This window comes from Podarcis raffonei, chromosome 5 (genome assembly GCF_027172205.1).
Source record: "Podarcis raffonei isolate rPodRaf1 chromosome 5, rPodRaf1.pri, whole genome shotgun sequence".
NCBI classification, from domain to species: domain Eukaryota; kingdom Metazoa; phylum Chordata; class Lepidosauria; order Squamata; family Lacertidae; genus Podarcis; species Podarcis raffonei.
Genome location: NC_070606.1, coordinates 94,619,987 through 94,647,554, shown reverse-complemented (window position 1 = coordinate 94,647,554; position 27,568 = coordinate 94,619,987). Strand labels below are relative to the sequence as shown.

Below are 27,568 nucleotides of genomic sequence, written 5' to 3'. Positions count from 1 at the left end.
CCTAACACACACATAATTTTGCACAAAAAAATCCCCCGTATCATGAATTTGTGCACGTTATTTTCACTAGTGTGTGCATTTTTATGCGCACGTTTCCCTAGCATGTGTGTGCATAAAAATGCATATATTAGTAATAAGATTTGGAAACTGTTTTCTCCAGGTCACTCCACACATCTCTCAGGGCCATTCGATGTGGATACACTTTCATTCAGGTTTTGGGTGCGTGTGTGTTTTTGTAGCCAGCCCCAAATCACAACATAAATCACAAAAAGTAAACAAGGCAATCCTAGAGTGCAAGTTAAAATATCACTTTCAGCCTTGTAAATTCTCAAAATTTGAAATTGTGAAGTTCACCAGATCATTTTGATTGCCGGTGGGAAGGGGAAGCGCCTTGTCAGGCCACACTGTTTTAAGTTTAACCCCCCCCCCCAAAAAAAGCCCATACATAACTTTCTCACTCCTAGCTTGTATAAAGCTATCCTCCAGGCAACAAACTTGTCTATACTGGCCAGCAACCATCTGATTTTGAAATAGCCTGATTGACCTTCTTAAAAAATTCTGGGACAAGCAGAGGAATGTATTCCAGGTGACTTCTGATCTGTCACAAGGTGGGTTGCGATTCAGAACATAATGCACAATGTAATTCAGTCTGGCTTGATCTGCTTATGCATAAAGTCAGTCACTTCTTGGCCCATTAAAGAATTTACCCACCAGACTTTAGGTGGGGTTGGCTTGAAATCTGAGTAGATGCATGTTTAAGGTGGGGGGGGGGATGTTAATAAATTACTAGGCGATCCTCAAGGTACCTTCCACTTCTACAACTCTATGATTCTAAAACTAAACCATTTGTGGTTGGATTTAATTTTAATATACAAAACTAGGGACCTGGAACTCTTTGTATACTCAGAGACCATTTTGGTACCCTTACCTCCAATCGGAGCAGCAAAGCAACAGCCAACACCCACAGCACAGGCAGCTGCCAGCATCTCAATATTGCGGGATTCGTTCTGCAAAAGAAGCCCAAAGGGCACAGAATCCATGAGGAGTTGCACAAAGAGAAGCGGTCTGAAGGGATGGGTGACTTCCACTTGTCTACTTCAGAGAAGGAGCTCTTTAAGAATCAGGTTAACTTGAAGCAATGGGCACCCATTCAGAATCGGCGCCGTGGCACCCCTGAAAAACTAGCCCCACAAAATTGATGTGTTTCATCAGAGAAAAGCCATTGTTAGCATTTGTTAAAGCTTGGAAACCTCTCATGGACTTTTTGCGCAAAAAAGAAATGATATCTGGACTTGAGGATTGAAGACAACATTTGTTTATAGAAAGTGGCTTTGTTGGGAGTTATGTTAGATTGGATGAAGAAAATATTGTTTTATATAGCAGACAGATGATGAATTGGAAGTTCTTTCTTTTATTTTTTCTGTCTTTCTCTTTTAACCAAATTCCTAATCTTTTAAAAAATTTCTTTTTTCTTCTTTCTCTGTTTCTTTCTCCCCACTCTCCTCCCTTTTGTGTTTTTTTACTGTATCTAGATAAAAGTTTTGGTTTGGTTAAGAAAAGAGAAAAGATATAAAGCTTTGTATTTTTCTCGATAAACCTTAATAAATTTAAAACAAAATGAAATGAAAAACTTGCCCCACCATCTGAAAGCTCTTGCTTGATACGTCTCCTGTGCTTCTTGACTCTTGCAGCAAAAACCTCTGCCCAGAAGTTCTCCAAACTGGTTCTCTCACCCCCTCAGCACCTTGCAACCCTAATACTAATAATACTAATACTAATACGAATGTTATTATTTATACCCTGCCCATCTGGCTGGGTTTCCCCCAACCACTCTGGGTGGCATCCAGCAAATATAAAAACATACTAAAACATCAAATGTTAAAATCTTCCAGGTACAGAAGATTTTGAAAGTTTTTTGAAAGTCTGTAGTTCTTTATCTCCTTGACATCTGATGGGAGAACGTTGTCGGGTTACGGGAAATGAGATCCCTCCCCCGGTGACAGTGATTAAGAAGATCAAACAAAAGGAGCGTTCTTACCAAGTGGCTGGGGAAACCCGGCCAGATGGGTGAGGTATAAATAATAAATTATTATTATTATTATTATTATTATTATTATTATTATTATTATTACTATTATTTACCAGAGTTTCTTTCATAATCACAGCAAGAGAAAAAGGAATGCCTATCTCTCTAAAAAAAATGGCGTTGCTCCCAGTAAAAGTTTACCCCCTCCGTCCCCATTAATCTACGTCACTCCTACATCAGGGGTAAGCTGAGCTTGCTATCACTGTGCTTTCTGTTCCATCACTCTCAGAGCCCATCTAGTCCTAGGCGAAGGGGGGTCAGAAACGCTGTCCAAAGACAGTGAATCTGCCAGCTGTCTCTCTCCTGGTGTTTGCGCTTCTAGCCCCAGGACTTCCCAGCGTTCCCCCTTTGGACTATATCCCTCTGCAAACCACTGTTCTAAACCAATACTGTCCTCCTGCCCTTGGGAAGCGGCTCCCACCATTCCTTTCTCAGTCCAGTCCCTGACAGGCATTCCACAGGGAGGGCGCCACCACCGAGAAGGCCCTCTGCGGTCAGAGGGCTTTCCACGAGATCCTCACACCTCAGCACTTTGCAACCCCATGCGTCTCACCTCATAGATGCCACCAAAGAGTGAGAGGAACTTGCTGAGGAGGGCGGCACACATGCTGGCGATGTGGACAAATGGTCCCTGCGTGGGGAAGGGAAAGAGGAGTCAGCAAGGTGGCCGTACCTGCCCCACGACACACAGATCCTTTGGGAATCAAGCAGAAGCAGAAGCAGAAGCAGCAGGTTCAAGGAGGGGGACATCTCCCATTGCCCCCAAACCCCCAGAACTCTTTCTCCAAGAAGTCCTCAATCTGGTCAGTCTTGCCCCATCCTGTGTGCCCCACCTGGCCGTGTCTCAACAGCACCATTGGACCCGACCCCCCTCACCTCTTTGCCCAAGGGCATCCCACTGCCCAGGGCGCACGTCAGGCCAATCACTTTGGCCACAAAGGTCTTGAGGGTAAGGTACTCTTTCAGCACCACGCCCCGGAGAATTGTCTTCATTTCGGGGATGCCAGAGCCTGGGGAGAAAGAGAGAGACAAAGGGATGGAGGGAGAGAAAGGGACAAGAAGAGGGAGCTGTATACAGAGAAATAAATGGAAAGCTGTGGTCCTCCGGGTGCCGATGAGCTACAGTGTCCATCATCCCTGGCCACTGGCCATGTTGGCTCAAAATGATGGGAGTTGGAAGCCCATAAACAGCCGAAGAACCACAGGCTTCCCACCCCCTGCTCTTGCAACTGCAAAATAAGTGACCTCTGCTCTGCTCTGTCCCTCTGGTTAGAAACAGGGCACGCTGTGTGCAAGTAAATCAGATTCAGCCAGTTCACATGGAAATGAAAGTCTAATACGGAAATTTCCAAGGTCTGGAACACTGAAGCTTTTTGCAGAGATAATGTTGGTGCCCCTCCAGACCTGAGCACAAAATGAATTGGGTGTGGGGCGAGAAACACTCTGGCAGAAAAGGTTGCTTTCATAAGCCCCTTGGAAATGATACCTTTTGTCCCCACAGGAATCCGCTATCCCTGGACTCACCTACAGCTTGCGGAGCCAAGATCTGAGTGAAGCCGGCTGAAAAGGTGATGAGGACCACAGGGTAAGTGACCCAGGCCATGTACTGCAGGAAGATGTTGGCATCCAAACCCCCATACATCCACTTCTGGGCTGCACAGAGACAGAAAAGGGGAGGGTACTTTTGCAAAGCGTGCAAGGGGGACGTTCTTGCCTGGTAAGCCCGGGGTGAGAATCCTCTCTCTCTGCTGAAGGCCAAAGGAAAAAGCAGGTGGGATTTTTGCAGGTGATGCTCATTCTCCACTCCAGCTGCATCAACTAAGGACCAAGCCTAATATCTTGGCTTCCTAGTGGTGCAGCAATAAAACTGGTAGCATATTTGCAAAGCTAAGCTAGGGCCAGTAGGTTTTCAAATTGGATGGGGGACTGCATGTTGAGATCAGAAGGTTGAATTAAATGACCCTTGGGGTCCTTTTAAAAGAGAAAGGATGAGGGTAAATATTCAGGGGATAATAAAGATGCTCCACTGAAGTCAGTAGAAAAGGGGTATGCAGGCAAAACTTCTATATCTTTATGCCCTTGTTTCCCAATTTCTCTCTCTTTGCCCAGGACTTTTGTTCCTCCAGTTCTACCATTTGCTATCTGGTCCACTAGTCTCCTCCTTCCTTAAAATGACTCCAGCTTTCCTCCCTTTCATGCCAAGGGCCTTGGACCCCATGGAGAACAGCCAATTCACAGCCCTGTGGCCTGGGGCAGCCGGCCGGCCCATCCAGTTGACAGTGGGGAGCACCAGCCTTCCTCTCGATGTCACCGTGTGTCAGCACTTTCCTTACCTTGCAGGCAGGTGGCGATGGCAAAATCCATGGCCCAGCTCACTAGGGCCATAAGCAACCCCAAGAGGATCAGGAAGATCCAGTCCTCGCCCACCTTGGAGATGAGGAACTTTTGGCACCGCACAGTGCAGACTGCAAGAAGAGAAAGAGAGAGAGGATGGAAATCAAGGGCCACGAATGTATAAATAAATAAATAAATAAAATGCTTTCTGTATAAATTGGGGCTGCCAACATGGCGTCAGCGGGTGCAGGGGGGGCCTTGCACACCCTCTCCCAAGCACCCCCCCCCCCCTTGGTCATGAGGCACATAGAGCACCTTTCCCCACCTTGATTCTCAGTAAAACCTTACCTTACCTTACCTTGTGGCAAGGTTAAAGCTTACTGGGAAATGATATATAATGAATTGAAAAAGATGTTCAAAATAACTTTTATTTTAAAAAACCCAGAAGCTTTTCTTTTGGGAATCATAGGGACGGAACTACCTAACTTGTATAGAAATTTATTCATGTATGCTACTACAGCAGCAAGAATGCTACTTGCTCAAAAATGGAAAGAAGCAGAAGCCCCAGCAAAGGGAAAAACTTATGGAATATGCAGAAATGGCAAAACTTACCAGAAGAATAAGATATCAAGATAACAAACTCTTTATAAAAGAACGGAAATGGTTTATTGAATATTTACAGATAAATCGTAAACAGATTAAAACATTAGCAGGATTATTGTAATAACCTGCAGTTTTATAAGAGTATATGTTTACAGAAGGTAATTAAATGAGTAAACTAAATTAATTTGGATATGCAGAAGATATGAAAAAATGAATTTAACGAACCGTAGAAAGAGGGGGAAGGAAGTCAAATTTTGAAATGTTAGATGGATCGTAAAATTAATGAAATGTATAAATTTGAAAAGTATAAATAAAAAACTTTTTTTAAACAAGATTCTCAGTAAAACCAATCCACTGTACACGTTAAGTGGCTTTCAAACATCAATCCCAGCACACGTGTTCAGCTACTGATCTTTGCCACATGTACAATTCGTGAACACACAGTGACGGAGACGTGCCAAGCCTCTGCAAACACAACGGTGTATACCACAAATAAGCATGTTGTTTGCTCCTAATCCTTAGATTGCAGTTTGCTGGGGTGTTGTGCAAACTCAGCAGCCCAAAGCTGGCTCCCTTTCCTTTCCTTACTCTTTTAAAATCTCCGGTTACTTTTCAAGCTAGGGGGCGGGGGGGGGCGAGGGAGGGAAAACATTTATATTTTTAGACGTTTCCATGAAACTAAATTGTTTTGATTCGAGTAACGACACACATTCAAGATCTGAAAAGGGACCTCTTGTCTCAGCAGAGCCACCAGCCCGTACGGGGGTGGGGTGGGGGGTGGAATCCATGAATGAGTTTGAATAAGGAGTTGCATTTTAAGAACCGCAAATAAAAGATTTGAGTCAACCTGAACAATGATTGGCAAACTTGCCTCGGCCAACTGGAACACAAGACTCTGTCGCCAATTTGGAACTCTACGCGAAAGCTTGTTACATAACCACACAAACATGCACCCGTGTGTCCCCTAACGCTCACATAAAGGGCTTCCTCAATACATTACTTTTGGAGTCAGCCACAGTGCTTGGTTTCTCTAGAAGCAATCACAATTAGCATCAGTGCGGACCGGTAGCTCCCTCCAGTGGAGACTTGAGAGCTGTCCTAAATGCAGTTCCTTGCCCACCCCCCGCCAATATTCTCTTTTTTTGCTTTGCTAAAAGAAACAGCTTGTTCCTCCACACCCAAAACCCATAACATTTCCCCCCCCCCAAACAAGACATCTGTCCCCATTTGTACAAACAAACAGCAAAAAACAGCTTCCTTGTAAAAAAATCAACAACAGGCATTAGAACACACATAGCCAAAAACTGATAATAAAACACAATTACTATTTTAACCCAACACCAGAATGGTAACAGCTCCTTCCTTTCAGGCAAGTTCCAGTCCAACAAGAGCTCTTCAAGCCTTCTTCTTTCTCCTTGTTGCACAGTCCCAGTTCTGCATCCCAGAGCAGCTTACACATTTGGCAGCCTCAAATAGGGAGTTCTGACATGTTGAACCCAGGATGCAAGCCTCAGTACCAGAACTTAGTACAGTGGTGCCCCGCAAGACGAATGCCTCGCAAGACGAAAGGGTTTTCCGTTTTTCGATGCGCTTCGCAAGACGATTTTCCCTATGGGCTTGCTTCGCAAGACGAAAACGTCTTGCGAGTCTTGCGATTTTTTTCCGCTCCCCCACCCCTTTTCTAAGCCGCTAAGCCGCTAATAGCCTTTTAGCCGCTAAGCCTTTAATAGCCGCTAAGCCGCTAATCCGCTAATAGGGTTGCTTCGCAAGACGAAAAAACCGCTAGACGAAGAGACTCGCGGAACGGATTATTTTCATCTTGCGAGGCACCACTGTACAGTGGTACCTTGGTTCTCGAACTTAATCCATTCCGAGAGTCCATTCAACTCCCAAAACTGTTCGAAAACCAAGGCACAGCTTCTGATTGGCTGCTGAAGCTTCCCGCACTCAAGTGGAAACCGCATCGGGCGTTCGGCTTCCGAAAAACTTTTGAAAACTGGAACACTTCCAGGTTTGCAGCATTCGGGAGCCGATTTGTTCTGCAACTAAGCCATTCAAGAACCAAGGTATGACTGTACCCCAAAACCTTGCTCATCCTTTGCCTTGGGCTACTGCAGTGCAAAGCAGTTATCTGGGTGCACACACAGTTATCGAAACAATTCCTTAAAATCTTCAAAGAGTTCCCATCGTTGCAGACATGCAAAAAGCAAGGGCAATTTTTTTTAGGAAGGATCACTATTGGGTTGCCTGCATGACTCTTTGGCTTGGGATTTCACAAACTTCTCAGTCCATGCAGATCAACAGCTAATTTGGGGCTCTAATCACAGGCTCAGTCTTCTGGAGCCGATTTCTCCTTGGCCTCTCCTCTGGTTGTGGATCAGACCCCCAAATTCACACTCTAGTCCCAAAACAGTTTCAGTAGCCACACGCTACTGGGTTTCCCCAGCCACTTTGGGCAGCTTATAAAGGTAAAGGTAAAGGTACCCCTGCCCGTACGGGCCAGTCTTGACAGACTCTGGGGTTGTGCGCCCATCTCACTCTATAGGCCGGGTGCCAGCGCTGTCCGGAGACACTTCCGGGTCACATGGCCAGCGTGACAAAGCTGCATCTGGCGAGCCAGCGCAGCACACGGAACGCCGTTTACCTTCCCGCTGGTAAGCGGTCCCTATTTATCTACTTGCACCCGGGGGTGCTTTCGAACTGCTAGGTTGGCAGGCGCTGGGACCGAGCAGCGGGAGCGCACCCCGCCGCGGGGATTCAAACCGCTGACCTTTCGATCAGCAAGTCCTAGTCACTGAGGCTTTAACCCACAGTGCACATAAAAAATATAGTGAAATGTCAGACATTAAAATCTTCCCATTTGCTGCCCCTGGGTTGGTCCACTTTATCCCCTGCCCAAACTGTAAATCAAAGTCCTACCACAAGTCTCTATCAAAGGGCAGCTTCTTCAGGATCAGCCGACCCAGTCCATGCAAGTCCGTTGCCAAGAATGCCCCTCTCTGTTTACTCCCAACCTCTCCTCATGGGCAGGTAGCCATCCCAGTGGCTCTTGCCCACCAAACTCACGGGACCCTGGGTGTCCCTTCCTGCTGGGGCCTGCTTAAGGGCTGCACCCAGTATAGAGACTGGTCCCCACTGCACAAGGCCATCTTGGGGAACGCAAAGGGCTAAATCATTGGGGGGGGGGGTTGTTGTTTAGTCGTTTAGTCGTGTCCGACTCTTCGTGACCCCATGGACCAGAGCACGCCAGGCACTCCTGTCTTCCACTGCCTCCCACAGTTTGGTCAAACTCATGCTGGTAGCTTCGAGAACACTATCCAACCATCTCGTCCTCTGTTGTCCCCTTCTCCTTGTGCCCTCCATCTTTCCCAACATCAGGGTCTTTTCCAGGGAGTCTTCTCTTCTCATGAGGTGGCCAAAGTATTGGAGCCTCAGCTTCACAATCTGTCCTTCCAGTGAGCACTCAGGGCTGATTTCCTTCAGAATGGATCGGTTTGATCTTCTTGCCATCCATGGGACTCTCAAGAGTCTCTTCCAGCGCCATAATTCAAAAGCATCAATTCTTTGGCGATCAGCCTTCTTTATGGTCCAGCTCTCACTTCCATACATCTCTACTGGGAAAACCATAGCTTTAACTATACGGACCTTTGTTGGCAAGGTGATGTCTCTACTTTTTAAGATGCTGTCATTGGTTTGTCATTGGGGGGGGTTAATCTCACCCAATTCAGCATGAGCTCCTCGGACACATGCACACAGGCCTCCAGCTTCTTCTGTGTTTTCCTCTGCTGCACATTCATGCACATCTCCATTCCTCCTGCTCATGCATGAGTGCTTTTGCATCTCCTCCTGCACCAAGTCAGCAGGAGCTGGCTGCTCCTCTGGTGCATGCATGCAGGTGTCTAGACTTCCCTGTGTTTTCTCCTCCAGTAAGTAAGCCACCGTCATTTCCCTCTTCTTGCACATTCACACGCACCTCCAATTCTTCCAGCTGCACCCCATCTTCCACAGCAGGCTCCCAGGGAATGGAGAAATCAATCAGTGGCTCCTCGGCCCCAGCCAGCTCACCCTTCTCTGAGGTGCGTCTTTCCTTCAGCTACCGTCCGCATCTTTTCGCAGTCCCAACCCCTCAATTGCCCATCCACATTCTGGATCTCTTCAGCCACCTCTTCCACCTGGGTGTCTTCCACCTGGGCTCCAGGGTCACTTTCAACCCCCTGTAGCATCTCATCAGGCAGGGTTTCCACCTCGCCTGGAGCCACACTTTTCTCTCCAAGGAGGCTTCTCACAAATTCTGCTTGCAGCTGCTTCATTTCACTGAACCACTAGTTCTGCTGCTCTATCCGGTGTTGGGCTTTGCTGCTGGATCATCAACCTGAACTGCTCCAGTTATGTTGCTGTTCCTCCCTCCAGCTCACAGGCCCTTCCTCCAGGAAATACGAATCCCACTTCTGACACCAGTGTTGCACACTACCCCAATCTCTGAGTGGTGCAAGATTCCAGGGGATCCAGGCACTTATGTTTCCTTTTGGAACACAAGTACAGCAGAGACTTTGGTGTCTACATAATTTATGGTTTATTTATACATATATACAACCTGAGCCTACAGTGGAGGGGTTCACAGCATTAACTCCTCCAAAAGGCCTTTTTCCCCATAGCCACAGCTGTGGAATTGAACAGAAATCAAATGTTGCTCTCAGACATTGCTCTGACTCTCCAGCTTGCTGTTTTACTTCTAGATCACATCACTGCAACTCAACTCTAAACTCTCTAACCATGATTGGGCCCCTACTAGGGCTATGCAATATCAGGTTTTCAACATCGTGATGTATTGCCAGCTAAACGTTGCAATGTAGAGATACATCACAATGTGTGAAAATAAGGGGGAAAGAGGACGTCAAATCAGTTTGAATTGGCTCGGTAGCCAGCCAGCCCTCCATATCAGTGACATCGTGGCACAGTCTCTCCCCAGAGCCCACCCTGGGCCACCCCCAGCTCCCGCTCACATTGAAGGTCATGTCCCACAAACAGCAACTACCAGGAGCTGCTCCATGGGTACCGCGGCGCAGCTCCCATTTGCTGATCACAGACACCACCACCAAGCAACCATGTAGCCTGCCTGGAAGAGAAGCTTATGGCAGCAGTGCCAGAGGAAGTTCCCGGTCTGCCCCTGCTCTGTGCTTTGCTGTCCCCTGAAGGAGGCAGGGGAGAGCTGAGCAGGCAGAGCACCCACCAGACAAAAGTTGGCTTTGTGCAGTTTATTGGCAAGTCAGATATTTTGAACTGGCAATTGCGACGTGGATTTCAAACTGGTTTGCAATGATTTATCATTAAATTGCCCAGACCTAGTCCCCACCCAGTCGCTGAAGAATTGATGCTTTTGAATTATGGTGCTGGAGGTGACTCTTGAGAGTCCCATGGACTGCAAGAAGATCAAACCTCTCCATTCTTAAGGAAATCAGCCATGAGTGCTCACTGGAAGGACAGATCCTGAAGCTGAGGCTCCAATACTTTGGCCACCTCATGAGAAGAGAAGAGTGCCTGGAAAAGACCCTGATGTTACCATTTGAAGAAGTTAAGAATTATGTGAATGATTGGCTGCATTACTTTCAAGTTAATGAGATGTTTAGAAAAGATTTAAACCAAAGGGGGTTTGCTGATAAAGAATCCAATTTTCAGACAGACATATTAAACAATGATTATAAGATCTTAGCAAAAATGTATAAAATATTGCTGGAATGGTATACGAAGGATGAGGAGGTAAAATCAGTGATGATTGATTGGGCCAAAGATATAGGACATAACATACAAATGGAGGATTGGGAAAGACTCTGGAAAGATGGTTTAAGATTCACTGCATGTACTGCTTTAAAAGAAAATGTTACGAAAATGATATATCGATGGTATATAACCCCCGTAAAGTTAGCAAAAATGTATAAGACAAGTAACAAATGTTGGAAATGTAAAGAAAAGGAAGGTACTTTCTTTCATATGTGGTGGGAGTGTAAGAAGGTAAAATGCTTCTGGGAAATGATTTATAATGAATTGAAGAAAATGTTGAAATATACATTTACTAAGAAACCAGAAGCATTTTTACTAGGCATTACAGGGAATGAGATAAATAAGAAAGAGAAGAAGTTGTTTTTATATGCAGTGACAGCAGCAAGAATATTGATGGCTCAGAAATGGAAGCAAGAGGAGCTGCCTACGATAGAAGATTGGAGAGCCAAAATGATGGACTATGCGGAATTGTATAGAATGACAGGAAGGATCCGGAATCGACGAGATCAAAGATTTACAGAAGATTGGGAGAAGTTTATTCAATATTTGCAAAAACTAAGTGATAACCAGATTGCGTTTGTAAGTTTTAAAGAAGCTCTGTGATGTGAAAATGTAACAATAAGTAAAAATAATGAATTGAATCTAATAGTTTTAATAACAAGGGGTAGGAATGTGTTAAAAGTGATAAAATGAAGGAAGCTCAGACAAATTGAGGGAAGTCAAAAATGGAATTAAGATGTAATTAAGAAGCTGAAATGTACAAATTTTTTTTTTGTATTTGTAAACCAATAAAAATATAATTTAAAAAAAAAGGAAAAGGAAAAGACCCTGATGTTGGGAAAGATTGAGGGCACAGGGAGAAGGGGACGACAGAGGGCGAGATGGTTGGACAGTGTTCTCGAAGCTACCAGCATGAGTTTGACCCACTGCGGGAGGCAGTGGAAGACAGGAGTGCCTGGCATGCTCTGGTCCACGGGGTCACGAAGAGTCGGACACGACTAAACAACTAAACAACAGTCCCCACCCATTGCCCATCTCACGCAGAGCCCCTTTCCTTTGTTCCCCCTTAATGGCTCATCACCCAGGCTATCACCTTGACACTGGAAGTTAGCCTGGCTTATATTTTAACACTTGCTGGTTCCAGGAGTTAAAAGGAGCTCATATACAACCCTCAATGAGAGAAGTGAAGTTATAGGGAACCAGGCAGAGGGCCTTCTTGGCAGTGGCACTCACCCCATGGAACGCCCTCCCGTCAGATGTCAAGGAGATAAATAACTACACAACTTTTAGAAGACATCTGAAGTTGGGAAGTTTTTTATGTTTTATGTTTTATTATGTGTTTTATTATGTGTTGGAAGCCACCCAGAGTGGCTGGGGCACCCCAGCCAGATGGGCGGGGTATAAATAATAAAATTATTATTGTAATTATTTTTACTCCCCCACCCCAAAAGCCCCTAACAAGCTTTTAATAGCAGGGCAGACTTTGAAGCGTTAAGGAAGTGTTTGAAGTTCCCTTCAACACAAAAACTATAGTCATAAGACCAAATAAGTCTCAGCTCACTAAAACTAATCGGAACAGCTGCTTGACCCATCTGCTGTAAAACGGCTGTAGGCTTTAAACTCATTCAACATTTCCCCAGTTGGGAATTAAGGGGAGCCTCACACTGAACAACTTACTGAGTAGGTTCTGGCTCTCTTGGCTTCTGTGCCTTGCACAGCTCAACAAGGTTGTTGGAACGATAAAGGAGAAAAGAACCACTAAGCATTCTGTACCTTTGGGACATGGTTAGGACTCCCCATCAACACTCCCCTTTGCTTTCAGTCTTATCTGCAGATAAAGGAGCAGATTGTTTCTCAATGCATCATGCAGATTTCACTGCTCTCAAACCAAGAGGTTGAGGGGGAAGAGAGCTATGAAAAAAGGGGTTGAAACCAAGGGTAGGTAATTTGCACCACAGACATAGGCTTGGACCACAATACCTCAAGGACTGCCTCTTTCCATATGAATCTACCAGGACCCTGAGATCATCTTCTGAGGCCCTCCTTTGGGTGCCTCCTCCTCAAGAGGTCCAGTAGGTGGCAGCACGAGAATGGGGCCTTCTCTGCAGTGGCTCCAAGTCTGTGGAATGCTTTCCCAGGGGAAGTCTGCCTGGCGCCTTCATTATGCACCTTAAGGCGCCAGGCAAAAACGTTCCTCTTTAACCAGGCTTTTGGTTGATCTGATTTACATCCTATGCCCTTTTAAAATGGTTTTTGTTTTTTGGGGGGGGAATGTTATTGGATTGTTGTTTTTAGTTTTAATAGGTATTTTGTGGTTTTATATCTTGATTTTATTCTGTAAACCGCCCTGAGACCCCCGGGTATAGGGCGGTATATAAATAATAATAATAATAATAATAATAATAATAATAATAATAATAATGTGTTGAGCATGCTGCTTTATGGTAGTGAGTCGTGGGCAACTTACACCCGCCAGGAGTGCAAGAAGCTCCAGCAGATCTCTCCCAAGTTGTTGTTGTTGTTGTTGTTTAGTCGTTTAGCCGTGTCCGACTCTTCGTGACCCCATGGACCAGAGCACACCAGGCACTTCTGTCCTCCACTGCCTCCCGCAGTTTGGTCAGACTCATGTTTGTAGCTTCGAGAACACTGTCCCACCATCTCGTCCTCTGTCGTCCCCTTCTCCTTGTGCCCTCCATCTTTCCCAACATCAGGGTCTTTTCCAGGGAGTCTTCTCTTCTCATGAGGTGGCCAAAGTATTGGAGCCTCGGCTTCACAATCTGTCCTTCCAGTGAGCACTCAGGGCTGATTTCCTTAAGAATGGATACGTTTGATCTTCTTGCAGTCCATGGGACTCTCAAGAGTCTCCTCCAGCATCATAATTCAAAAGCATCTATTCTTCGGCGATCAGCCTTCTTTATGGTCCAGCTCTGACTTCCATACATCACTACTGGGAAAACCATGGCTTTAACTATACGGACCTTTTTTGGCAAGGTGGTGTCTCTGCTTTTTAAGATGCTGTCTAGGTTTGCCATCGCCTTTCTCCCAAGGAGCAGGCGTCTTTTAATTTCGTGACTGCTGTCATTCTCCCAAATGAGTGACACCAATTTACCACCTCTATCGCTTCCGTATCACGGTCAAGGGATAGAAGCAAAACGTAGTGCCGTTATCAGCTTGCTAATGAAAGCTGATCCCAAACCTCTGGCTGATTTCTCTCCTTAGGCTCAGGTCACTGCTGGAGGCAAGAAATAACTTGGTGGCCCTCAGCCAATATTTTGGCAGTAGATGTCCAACATGGAGGACCAACGAGACCATGGAAGGGGTGAGGGCTGGCAGGCTCTAGCCCACAAGAAGTGACCTAAACCCAGCTGAGCAGTATAAAATGACAGACCCTTCGTGGGACCAGAAAGAGATAGAAAGAGAATCAGGGATAGAACCAAGAGGTAGGGCCATCATTGGCATGCTAAAATGACAGACTCTTATTTATTAAGATACCAGAATCATTTTTACTTGGCATTGTAGGATATTATATTAATAGACAGGATTATAAGTTGTTTTTATATGCAATGACAGCAGCAAGAATATTATTGGCACAAAAATGGAAGAAAGAAGAATTACCGATGAAAGAAGAATGGCAGATGAAATTGATGGACGATGCAGAATTAGATAAATTAACAGGAAGGATTCGAAACCTGTGGCACCAGAGATTCTTAGAGGACTGGAGTAAATGTATGAACTATTTGAAAAGTAACTGTAATGAACAGATTACGCTAGTAGGACTGCAGTAAGTTTTGTAAGGAGGACTATTTGAAATATTGCAAGAAAGAACGACTATGAGGAGAATTATTAGTTAACAATAATTAAGAGTAACAGAGAAATTGAGAAATGCAGAATAAGTGGTAAAGAACGAAAAATCATCAGAGGTGTTGACAGAAGTCTAAAACATTGTATAAGATAAGAAGTTATGTTATATGATTGTTGGAAATGATATGTTTAAAAAACCAATAAAAATGTATATATATAAAAATGACAGACTCTTTGTGGGACCAGAGAGAGAAAGAGAGAGAGAAGGTATTTTGCCAAGCTAGCATGACAAAGCACTAGGCCAACCCTAGAACTTCTGGGCATCCAATGAAGCTGAACGCTGGAAGATTCAGGACAGCCCAAAGAAAATAATGCTTCACGGAGCGCATTGTTAACCTATGGCACTCTCTGCCAGGGGAGGCAATGATGGCCCCCCACCTAGTTGGCTTCAAAAGAGGATTTGGCCAATTCATGGAGGAGAGGGCTATTGACTGCTACGAGCCACAATGTTACACTCTGCCTTCCACGGTTGGAGGCAGCCATGCTTCTGAATACCGTATATTCCAGCATATTAGGCGACTGGGCGTATAAGACGAGCTCTCAAATTGGCAGCTGCCAATTTGGGGGGTCGACTTATACACCCAGTCTTATACGCGGCAGCTTCGCTGGGCAACAGCAGTGGGCGGCGGGCTCCGCTCCACACTGGGAGGAAGTCGCCCAGTGAAGCCGGCTTAGCATCGCTGGGCAGCTTTGCCGGGCAGCTTCCTCCCGGCGCGGAGCCCGCCACCCACTGCCGCTGCCCAGCGAACCCATACCCAGCATATAAGACGACCCCCGACTTTTTAGAGGATTTCCCGAGGTTAAAAAGTCGTCTTATACGCTGGAATCTACGGTACTAGTTTCTGGAAACTGTCGGAGGGGAGAGTTGCTTTGTGCTCAGATCCTGCTTGTGGGTTTCCCTCAGGAATCTGGTTGGCTGCTGTGGGAACAGGATGCTGGACCAAATGGACCACTGGCCTGATCCTGCAGGCTATACATACATGCTTAAGCCAGCTTCCATCGCTGTGGCTCTACCACGGACATTTCTTCATTGCGTAACGGGATCGACTGAGGTGCTCCACCGAGCACCGGAATCATAAAAACATGCCAAGAAGATATTTCCGCTGAGTTTCCAAGTTGGGGTTGTTTTGGGGTGGGCAAAAGAGAGATGTTTCCAGGCACAAGCCAGCTCACTTGTTTTGCGACACTCGGGCAGCTGTAAGAACAAGGCTGCCGCCACCCCACCGGCGCACCCTGCCTGCGCCACAGCCCCCTTGCCCACGAAAACCTGGGGCTTGCAGAGGGGACGGCCTTCCCCCTCTGGCTTTGTGAGGGGGGCCTGGGGCCTGCCACCCCCCCAACTCGGTTGCTAGCCACAGGCAGCCGGCAGATGGGCCCAGAGGGTGGCAAGCATGGAGGAGCCCCACGCCGAGTTAGCAAAACATGCCGTCATGCTAGAGCAACACAACGCATCGGTCAACACAACGCGGCAACTGGGAGCGGGGTGGGGAAAGGGCGGCCACGCCCGGGGCCATGCCGGGACAGGCCGGCTCTGAGTGGCTCTCTGGCTCACGCTGCGGCCCCAGGGAGCCGGCGACATTTAACAAGAGAATTTGCCTCAAGAACAATGCAGGCCTCGGCCTCAGCAGTTGCTAAGGGAACTATTTTAAGGCAGCGGGAACAAGCAGATCCCGAGAATGACGACGGGAGATCTTTGGCCAGGGTATCCGGGCCCCTGGGGGTGGAAGGAGGGAGGGAACGAGGGTCTGGATTATCCAGGGGTCTTAAGATTATGAGCTGGAAGGAAGGCTGTTTAAAAGTTGCTCCTCATCTGCTGCTCCTTTGCAATATATATATATATATTTAAAGTCAAGATATAAAGGAAGAGAGCAGGGGTCAGTAAACTTTTTCAGCAGGGGGCTGGTCCACTGTCCCTCAGACCTTGTGGGGGGCCGGACTATATTTTTTGGGGGGGAGGAATGAACAAATTCCTATGCCCCACAAATAACCCAGAGATGCGTTTTAAATAGAAGTACACATTTTACTCGTGTAAAAACTCGCTGATTCCCGGACCACCCACGGGCCAGATTTAGAAGGCGATTGGGCTGCATCCGGCCCTTGGGCCTTAGTTTGCCTACCCATGGAAGAGAGCAATAGGTAAAGGTAAAGGGACCCCTGACCATTAGGTCCATGCGGACGACTCTGGGGTTGTGGCACTCATCTCACTTTATTGGCCAAGGGAGCTGGTGTACAGCTTCCGGATCACGTGGCCAGCATGACTAAGCCGCTTCTGGCAAACCAGAGCAGCGCACGGAAACACCGTTTACCTTCCCGCCGGAGCAGTACCTATTTATCTACTTGCATTTTTGATGTGCTTTCAGAACTGCTAGGTTGGCAGGAGCAGGGACCGAGCAATGGGAGCTCACCCCGTCGCGGGGATTCGAACCGCCAACCTTCTGATCGGCAAGCCCTAGGCTCTTTTTCATACATGCAGCAACAATATGATCCAACTGACCACATATGGATGGTGCCACTTATTTATTTAGTTGAAAGAATGTTCTCTGTCTTTTTCCTCCATCCCCTCGCTCTGAGCTTTTGTGAACCTGGTATCAAAGAGAGTGTTGGACTAAGACCCCGCAAGGGACCAGGGTTCAAATCCCCACTCGGCCATGAAGCTTGCTGGGTGACCTTGCAGGAGATGGGGGGGGGCAGTCACTGCCTCTCTCAGCCTAACCTACCCCACAAGGTTGTTGTGGGGGTTAAATGAGGAGGGGGAGGGAACAGCATGCCACCTTCAGCTCCTTGGAGAAGAAGGTGGGCATATAAATGCAATAAATCAATAAATGACTGAAAGAAGACAACGGTGCACAGAAACACATTTTTAACAAAGCTGTTAGAAGTGGGTTTCAATGCAACTTTTTTTTAAAAAATGGGGGGAAATAGCCCCATTGGGCTGCACCACCTCCTGAAGACTAGTGGGAGAATAGCAGATTTGAGAAGTACAGCGCAGGAAAGATTAGGCCTAAGAAGCCAAATCAAGTCTAGACCAAAGGGAAGAAGGTACGCCTCTGCTTACATGCATTCAGTTCCTTCTCCCAAGGCACAGTCTGCCCATTTTACAGATGCAACATTGTTCCTCTCATGGACAAATACTTGCACACTCTGCTGACTCTATAAATGTATTTCTGCACACTCCATTTCTTTTGCATTTCTCTATCTATCCATATTTGTGCCCAAGGCCTCGCAATTTCAGTGTACATTTTCTGCACAAACTTCTCTACATGGATCCATCTGCTTGATGCTATCACCTTGCCAGCCCCCCCAGCTATGCCCATGACTCAGAGCGAGAGAGAAACCCCGTGAGGCTGGGTTCTTTAAGGAAGGGGAAACCTCATAGGAGAGAGAGAGAGAGAGAGAGAGAGAGAGAGAGAGAGAGAGAGAGAGAGAGAGAGTGTCAATGTCTTGTCCAAGGGTTGCACTAAGATTTGGAAGTCTGGCTACCAATACAGTCTAAAGGCCAATTCACATACTACAAAATCCCTACCAAATGAGCACTTCCAGGGAGGCGTAATGAACAGGAGTGGACTTGAACCACATCTCCCTGCGGCTGTGAAGCCCAGAAAGCAGGTCTCACCCAAATCACAATTCCCTCAAACACCCTTTTGGCCATGCCTCCTTGAGGGAGGGGGGAGGGAGGGTTTGCTGGCCATGCCCATCCTATAGTCACCACTGAGTCAGACCACTGATCCACCTGGCTCAGTATTGCCTATAACGAGAGGCAGCAGCTCTTCAGGGTTAGAATGTATGAAGAGCCTGCAGGATCAGGCCCAGGGCCCATCTAGTCCTGCGTCCTGTTCTGACAGTGGCCGACCAAGTGCCTGTGGGAAACCCACAAGCAGGACCCAAGCAATGGGTTTCAGGCAGGGGCTGGATCTACACTGATCTGTAAAAACGCTATTAAAAAAGTTATATACCTCTCAATGTGATTTTCCATTGCTCTGCAGCGCCCTCTGGCGTCACGTTTTTATAACACATTTTTAATGTTATACCCGACCAGCCTAGATTCGCCCAGGGAGTCTCTCAGACCCACCAGGAGATGACAGGGATTGAACTTGGGATACAAAGCAGATGCTTTCCCACTGAACTACAGCCCTTCCCCCAGATATACATAAAAAGTAAAGGTAAAGGGACCCCTGACCATTAGGTCCAGTCGTGGACGACTCTGGGGTTGCAGTGCTCATCTCTCTTTATTGGCCGAGGGAACCAGCGTACAGCTTCTGGGTCATGTGGCCAGCATGACTAAGCCGCTTCTGGCAAACCAGAGCAGCGCACGGAAACGCCGTTTACCTTCCTGCAGGAGCAGTACCTATTTATCTACTTGCACTTTGACGTGCTTTCGAACTGCTAGGTTGGCAGGAGCTGGGACAGAGCAACCAGAGCTCACCCCGTCATGGGGATTCGAACCGCCGGCCTTCTGATCGGCAAGTCCTAGGCTCTGTGGTTTAACCAACAGCGCCACCCATATCCCACCCAGATATACATACAGATATATAACACGAGGGGAATCGAGATGAGAGGGAAGAACAGAACCCTCATAGCCCAGGAAGCAGCCCTTCAAGCAAGGGCGCCCAGGACCTCTGGCAATTTTGCTGGGGAAGCTTCCAACACAAGAGATGTTGTGAAAGCTCTCTGACCCTGTTCCTCCGAGAGCCCAACAAATAGTCGTGCGAAATTGTATCTCCCGCTGGCTCAGTGCACTCGCATGCCCGGTTTATGCCAAGGATTCATCCGGAGGCCTGTCAGGCTGAGGTCATGAATACTCTGCCTATTGTTAGAGGATGCTGAGAGAGCTCGGTCCGAGAAGACAGACAGAGACAGGCTGAGCAAGAAAGGAAGGCGGAAGCAAGAGAAGCGACAGAAAGGAGAAGTCAGTCGGTAGCAAGAGGACTCCCTGCACAGTTGCATGTGCAAAGAAAGCCTGGGGTGCATAAGTACAACTTTCCTGCAGCCCAAGAAACTGTGCACAGGAGCAGGTGTACTAGAACTGTCAAGTATACAGCGATTCATGAATGCAGAGAGTGATGTATGCAACAGGTAAAGTCTAGCCTGGTTCACACAACTGAAAGCAAAGTTGCATGCCGATTCTTTAAAAGTATGCATGTACCATTTATGCACAGGCATGAGAAAGAGCTCAGGATGCACCATGTGGCTGCAGTAAGGGATTGTCCAAGAGATGAACCCTCTACTACTGGTTCAATGCTGTGGTAAATAAACGGGAGCATGGGAAATGAAGGGGGAGCATGGGGAGTGACCTGGGGAAAGGCCAATACATCTTTTCCCAGGACCACCACCCTCAACCCCCAGATGAACGCCTGGAGGCAGAAGCAGAGTTTACACTGTTCCCGGACAATTTCATGCTGCTGAGACGTTCTCCATCTTCGGACGGAGACAACTGCAAAGCGAGAAAAGAACAATGCGTCCCAAGGCCTCCCAAAATCTGATGTGGCCTGCTTGCATTTACAGAATGAAATAATACGTAAAAGCACAGCGAGGCAGAAGTTTTATCAGCATGTAACAAAAAACACTAGCTAGTGACCTCCAAGGGATCATGGAAGGCCGAGAGCACAATTGTGCAAAGCCAAGCGAGCCTCTGAACATAGGTTTTGGACTATGTACACCAGCTCTGACAGGGACTGGATCTACACTGATCTGTAAAAACGCTATTAAAAAAAAGTTATATACCTCTCAATGTGATTTTCCATTGCTCTGCAGAGCCCTCTGGTGTCACATTTTTGACGAGCTGAATGGCAGGCCCAGGATGCCCCTCCCCTTCCTCTCCCCCCACCAGAGGCTGCAAGGACTTATAAAGACGCATTCCCACCCCCAGTTCTTTCCCCGCTCCCCAGGACACGGCAGGCTCCTTACTGCGGCAGCGGGCGCATCGGCTCTGGTCATACTCCAGCAGCTCAGAGGGGCGCAGGCGGTCCTTTGGGGATGGCTTCCAGCGCTCTTGCTGCAGGCGGATGCGGGCGGCTTCATCCTTGGCGTAGGCTCCCAGGTCCTGCGTGTAGCGGCCATACATCTGGGGACGGAACACACAGCAAAGGGTCAAGGCACATGAAGGAGGAGATGGAGCAACTTGGGTGGTCAGAAAGAAGGCACCTCCCTGTCCTTGGAGGTCAAGGGTCAATCTCCCATGGATGGAGGAGGCCTTCCTGCTAGGCATGCAAGTTGCCCAAAGTACTGACCCTGCAATGTTCAGGAGAATAACGCATAATGCAAGGGGCAGGAGAGAGACTGGAAACTATGGAATTTCCCCCTTTATCCCAGAGGTCCGCAGTTATTTGGAGGTACACAAAATGCACTCAGCACATGTTCGGTGGTGCTCTCCTCCTTTCCTCGAGAATGTAAGAAGAGTCCTCCTGAATCAGGCCATAACATTGATCAAATTCTGCATTTTGTTCCCACAGATGCACATGCAGGGTATTAATGCAGCAGCACTCCCTGGCTGTTGTGTCTCAGGGACTGGAGTTCGGATCCTGGAGGCAGCATATAGCCATAATGATGTCCAGAAGCTGCTGCCCGGCCTCGTCCTCCCTCCCACAGCAGTAAATTCCTCAAGTTAGCTATGCACTGTGCGAAGCACTAGCTTATCTCGTCTAAAATGTTCCAGGGTTGAGGAGATCTTGGAATGAAAAACAAATCTCAAGGTTAAGCCCTCAAGCAACCCTTAACTTGTTTCTAAAGAGAGGTGTTCGGGCTCCATCCTGTCTCTCTGACCTGCATCCCCCGACTCCAGGTGTAGGGCTGTAGCTCAGTGGTGGAGCCAGCTCCAGGCAAGGCTGTGTGAAAGCTCAGAGGGCTTCTGCCTTTCAGCCTAGACAAAACTGGGCTAGATAGTCATCTGTCATGGATGCTTTGGTCAAGATTCCTGCACTGCTGGGGGTTGGACAAGATGACCCTGTATTCTATGATTCCATGCTCTTATGTCCTAGGAGCTGAGCTGGCACTGCGGCCACCTTATAACATCACCTCTTACAGACCCTGCACTTCTGGGTGCAGCTCCTTCACCTTGTCCTAGGAGCCTAGACCCCGCTCTCTGCTGACACAACATACACAAAGTCCTTTGCTCTGAGCAAAGCTGGCCAGGCTCTCTGCACCTCTTCTGTCTGGCCTAGAGACCCAGAAACAAAAAGTTGACATCACTACCCTTTGGTAAAGGTAAAGGTAAAGGGACCCCTGACCATTAGGTACAGTCATGACAGCCTCTGGGGTTGCGGCGCTCATCTCGCTTTATTGGCCGAGGGAGCTGGTGTACAGCTTCCGGGTCATGTGGCCAGCATGACTAAGCCGCTTCTGGCGAACCAGAGCAGCGCATGGAAACACTGTTTACCTTCCCGCCGGAGCGGTACCTATTTATCTACTTGCACTTCAAACTGCTAGGTTGGCAGGAGCATGAGCAACGGGAGCTCACCCATCGCGGGGATTCGAACCGCCAACCTTCTGATCGGCAAGTCCTAGGCTCTGTGGTTTAACCCACAGCGCCACCCACGTCCCTACCCTTTGGTACTATAGCCAAAAGTCTTGTGAGGATGGAAGGAGCAGAATCCCTTAACATCCTGCTTGGGGGGAGCATGGCTCCCAGGGTAAAACATCTGCCTTGCATGTGGCAGGTCCCTGGTTCAATCCCCAGCACCTCTGGCTCTTTTTAAAACAAATCACCATTATCATCGTCTCCAGCTAGGGCTGGGAGAGCATCCTGCCTGAAACCCTAGGAAGCTGCTGCCAGTCAGTGTAGACAATACTGAGCCAGGTGCACCAATGGCCTGGTTCAGCATAAGGCACCTTCCTATGCCCCTATGTGTGTGAGCATGTTTGCTATCATGCAATCAATGACCAGGAAAATAGTAATTCACCACCACTGCTCCAAAGTAGCAGCCCGCGAGGTAGAAAGTTATTCAAAAGTTGTTTGGCATTTCTAGTGGTTTTTCGCTTGCTGGGGAGACATCAGAAGGTGGGAACAAACTTCCTTCTCGCTCAGTGGGGTGGACTCTTGGTTGCGCATTTCCCCTTATCTCAGCATAAATAGAAGCAACAGAAGCTTCCAGCTTTGATTTAGAAAATAAAACAAACAGTGTTCTGCAGAAAAGGCCATGAACAGCCCCTTCCTAGCTGAGGGTTTGCCTCTCACTGGAACACAGGAAGGTCCACCAACACTGGCTGGCAGCAGCTCTCCAAGGTTTTCAGATGGAGCCAGCCTTCTGCATACAAAACATATGCTGCTTCTACCCCTGACCTATGGTGCTTCCCCTTCCTCTCTCTCCACATTTCCCATCCTCTTGGCTCGCTGACAGCCCAGCAGTTCTGCCAATGGTGCCGACCAGGCAGAGAGAAGGGTCTAGGGCTAGGCAAAGCAAACCCAGAGGCCTCTTCCCTCTCCAAGGAGGCCGCTTCCAGAACAATGGCAGGCAGATAAGGAGGCTGCCCTGCGGATCAATAGCCATTGTTCCCCAGTGCAATGCTACTCCCAGCACTGAGGCCGGAAACGGGCTGGCGTTCCCAGCTGGCACTGGCGAACAGCACCACCCAGCCAGCCCGATTTCACGAATAGCCACGTGGGCCTGGGCAAGGGCGGTGGGGGTCAGGCCAGGCCAGACTGAGCACCGGCAAAGAGGTAGCTACAACCCAATCTAGGTAGCCTGAAGGAAGCCCCCCTGCTCTCTCGGCCTCAGCTCTGCCACCTGTAAAATGGGTGTGGAAATATGGTTGTGTACAGAGAAACCATTCACGGACAGGGGGTGGCTCTGCTGAGCTCTAGAAGTCCCTTCCCAGCTTCTAGGATCACCCAGCAGGAGTCTTCCAACCAGGAAATTATCATTGAGGGGTCAGTGGTTGCATTCAGCCTGTCCGTTCAGGCCCTGCCAAAGATTTAACTGCCTGGCTTCCCTCCCCTCTGCCCTAAGCCAGGAATACCAAAGAGCCAGGAGAAGTTAGCAGGGCAGGCAGGGTGGACGACTGCTTCAGCTAGAAGAGAGATGTAGGGCCCTTCCAAAAAGTCATTTTTATTGCACATTCCTGATTATTGGTGCACACAAGGGCAGTTACACACAAGCCCACTTTCAACACGACTTTGCTTCTTCAAATAAAACACGCTTAGACTTGCAGAATTTTGCACATCGTGAATCACAGAATTGCAGAGTTGGAAGGGACCCGAGGGTCATCTAGTCCAACCCCCTGCAATGCAGGGATCTCAACTTAAGCATCCATGACAGATGGCCATCCAACCTCTGCTTAAAAACCTCCAAGGAAGGAGAGTCCGCCACCTCTCGTGGGAGTCTGTTCCACTGCTGAACAGCTCTTACTGTCAGAAAGGTTTTCCTGGTGTTTAGCTGGAATCTCCTTTCTCATAAATTGAAGGCATTGGTTGGGGTCTTACCCTCCAGAGCAAGAGAGAACAAGCTTGCTCCATCTTCCATGTGACAACCCTGGAGATATTTGAAGATGGCTATCCTACCTCCTCTCTTTCCCCTCTTTTCCAAGCTAAACATATCCAGCTCCTTCAACCGTTCCTCATAAGGCTTGGTTTCCAGGCCCTTGATCATTTTGGCCACACCTTCAGCTTGTCAGCATCCTTCTTAAATTGTGGCGCCCAGAGTTGGACACAGCATTCCAGGTGTGGTCTGACCAAGGCAGAACAGAGTGGTACCATGACTTCCCTTGATCAGGACATTAAAATTCTGTTGATACAGCCTAGAATAGAGTTAGCTTTTTTTGCTGCTGCATCACACTGCTGACTCACGTTAACAGATTGCAGAGTTGTGAGCACATCCATCATGTGGGCATCGTTACAAATGTTGAGGAGGGGAACCCTGAAGGAGGAAGTGATAGAACTGGGTCCTTCCAGACTGGTGTTTCTCCCCGCACCCACTGGGCTCTTCCCTGTCCCTTGCGAACAAGTCATTGCTCCCTGTACAGCAGCCCCACAGAGGACCACCAGCCCAGCCCAGCAGCCCCAGGCAAGGCTGGCTGTGCCCTGATCTCCCTGTCTTGACATACATTAATTGCTTTGGGATTCTGTCCTGCCATCCACCTTCCCTAAAAAAGGACTTGCAGGCCTTATTATATGCTGCTTCCAGCTACTACTTGCTAAAACATCTCCTGCATGCATCCAATTTCTACAGGAATTATATATACTGCTTCACTACCTGTGTACTGATTTGTAATCAAACACCCTCTAATGAAAAGATTATTCTTCTGGAGTCACTTCCAGGTGACCCTGTTCGCTGAGCAACTCCCTTGATTGGTTTTCACATTGGTGGACAGGAAGGGGAATGAGCATTTACTGAACCTTCACTCTGATTTGTCTGCAGGTCATATGATATTGCATCCAGAACTATCCAGTGCATTTTCTGCCCCTTACTGCAAAAAAAGAAGATGTCCAGTTTGGGGAGGAAATGAGTTTCTTGCAAGAGTTTTAATTATGCAGCCTGAATTTGCCAGTATGTGACTCAATCACATCAGAAAATGATGCTTATCTGGGAATGCCATCAACCTGCTTATTGAAGACTCTGGTTTATTTGCAGAGGGATTAGATGATGTGGGCTATTTAATGAGTGCTTATTGTGATTTGTTTGCGGAGATTTTAGATGACATTGCATCAAAGCAAGTGTTATGCCACACTTTCCTCTGCACCCTTCTTTATCTTCTGTGGAAGCAGGTTTGTTCCACAAGACCCCCAGACTGACTATAACACCACAATCTGAATTTGCCAGTGTGCGATGGAAATCCACCTGGGGGGAAAACCAACTGAAATCGCCCTGGGGCTCCCTTTGCCTTTGGAACAATGCACAAAAATCAACAGCGAGATCATGACACACCCTGAAAACAGCTACATCCACAGAACTCAAAAGCTTCAAGGGTACATAGAGAGGCCGTGCTCCGCATTTTTGGAATTCCTGCCTGCTCATTGTTTAGGTAACAATGGTGAAGTTTGTTCTAGATTTAAGACTGAAAGCATATTTAGTCAATATTATGTCCATTTCTCTTGCATTTCTTGCACCTATATTGGCTGCCAGGTAAAAAGACCTTTTCGTCTTCCCAGACTCACAAGATCAGTTATCATTCCTGGGCAGCATGCAGCTAAAACAGTTCTGCTAGCACAATAACTTTGAGCTGCGCAGTTCCTTCCACCCTCTAGAGCACATTTAGGAGTCATGTCGGGGGGGCATGCAGAGAGAGGACAGGGCGATGAAGTTCCACTTCATAGCTAAAAGTTCTTGTACTAGCAGAACTGTTTAGCTGAGCGCCACCCATGGCTATTTTCCCTGCTGCGGGTTTTATTCTGATTGCAGATCACCTGTTTTAATTGTTGTGTTATGATTTGACATTCTGCTTTCACAGTTCATGGTTTTAACCTCTTATCTGTGGACTGCCAGGAAATTTGTGCTGCTGTTAAGAACGGGTGGTGAAGAAACGCTGTCAGTAAAATGAGGTGAGGAATTTCTTTGTGTCCCACCATCCAACACATCAAATTGTCCAGTGATTTCTGGGAAACTGCGATGCTTCCAGGATCCCTCCACTTTTGTGGGCTGAAGCCCAGCCTGAGACAAGGAATCCTGGTGCACCCTTACTCCCTCTGTCGGATAATGGGTGGCTGTGGGCATTTAATGCTGCGCAGAACCTCTACAAGTAGCTCAAATGCACCTAACATGGCAGCAGTGTAGCATGGGTTGCCAGTGCCCAGGGCAGGCAAGCCACTGAAGCCACAGGAGTGCCTGCCTCTCCCCCCCCCCAACAAATCCTTTAAAATAAAACAAAAACAAAACCTATTCAACTTGGTGGTCGTCATTACGTCTTCTGGGTGCGAATTCCACAGTTCAGCTATGCACTGTGCAAAAAAGTACATTATTTTGCCTGCACTCAATCTTATTTCAATGTTCAGCTTCTGTCCGTGAGGTCTAATGTTGTGAGATGGAGGAAAACTTCCTCTCCTCTCCCCCCGCCACCCCACAATGTGACACTTGGGTAAAGGAACTCTAATGCTAAGAAGGAAGATTCAGAATACTCCAGAGACAATTCCAGCCCAGGAGGAGGGCAGAGTTGAAGAGGCTCAATTGTGGACTGAATCACCAGCAAGCTCAGTTTCAAAAAGATATAATGTTCAGGAACGTTGAGGGGAAGGTGGCTGACCTCTTTCCATGTAGCTAGATTCAACCGCTTACTAAGAAAGAAAGAAAGAAAGAAAGAAAGAAAGAAAGAAAGAAAGAAGAGAAAACCTGCCAGCCTTTATTCTCTCTGGCACAATTTCCTGGTCTGCCCCTGCCACAGAGTGCCAAGAGCGCTGGATACAAAGGGAACAGCGGCTGAAAATCTGTGTCATGCTGAATTTATTCAGCAAATCTCTCCCAGGCCGCTCTAATCAGTCCCGATCGGCTGCACGCGGAACAACGGGAGCTTGTGAAGTTTAATCCCAAAGGACCCTCTGCCCTGCTGGGCCCAGGGACGGCTAAGGTGGAGGAAATTCTTGCTCGGAAGCATTTTCTCCACATAGAAGCCGGCGGTTTCCCCCGACACACACAACTTTTGCTTCTTGTGGCAAAGTTCCCGTGCCAGAGTGACTCGCCGGCGAACCTGCCTGCCAGCTATGGAACCCTGGCACACTGCAAAGGACTCTGGGAGGTTTCCTAAGGTGTACAACTCAGGACTGGGCTGCAGAGTCATGTCAAGACCGCAAATGCATTCAATGCACCTGTTTTATTCCTTTGGAAAGATACAGTTCCCAGCACCCTTAACCAAACTTCTTCTATCGATCGATCGATCGATCGATCAATCTTTCCTATTGCTAGGGCTGTGGTGAAAACACACAGAGACACCAAGCATGCTACCTTGACTAGAGGAAGAGCAGGATAAAAAGTTAACCAAAAAATA

At 47.7% G+C, this 27,568-nt stretch overlaps 1 protein-coding gene across 2 annotated transcripts in view; it reads right to left on the bottom strand.

Moving 5' to 3' along the window:
- CLCN2 (chloride voltage-gated channel 2) overlaps nt 1–27,568 on the bottom strand; it is a 79,681-nt gene that overhangs the window by 28,859 nt on the left and 23,254 nt on the right. For both annotated transcript variants that reach the window (XM_053390698.1, XM_053390699.1), the window contains exons 2-7: nt 20,567–20,723; nt 4,420–4,551; nt 3,611–3,739; nt 2,963–3,096; nt 2,640–2,717; nt 929–1,007 (exon numbers count right to left, since the gene is read on the bottom strand). In XM_053390698.1, the coding sequence (XP_053246673.1) occupies nt 929–1,007; nt 2,640–2,717; nt 2,963–3,096; nt 3,611–3,739; nt 4,420–4,551; nt 20,567–20,723 (709 nt within the window). The remainder of the gene's footprint in view (nt 1–928; nt 1,008–2,639; nt 2,718–2,962; nt 3,097–3,610; nt 3,740–4,419; nt 4,552–20,566; nt 20,724–27,568) is intronic.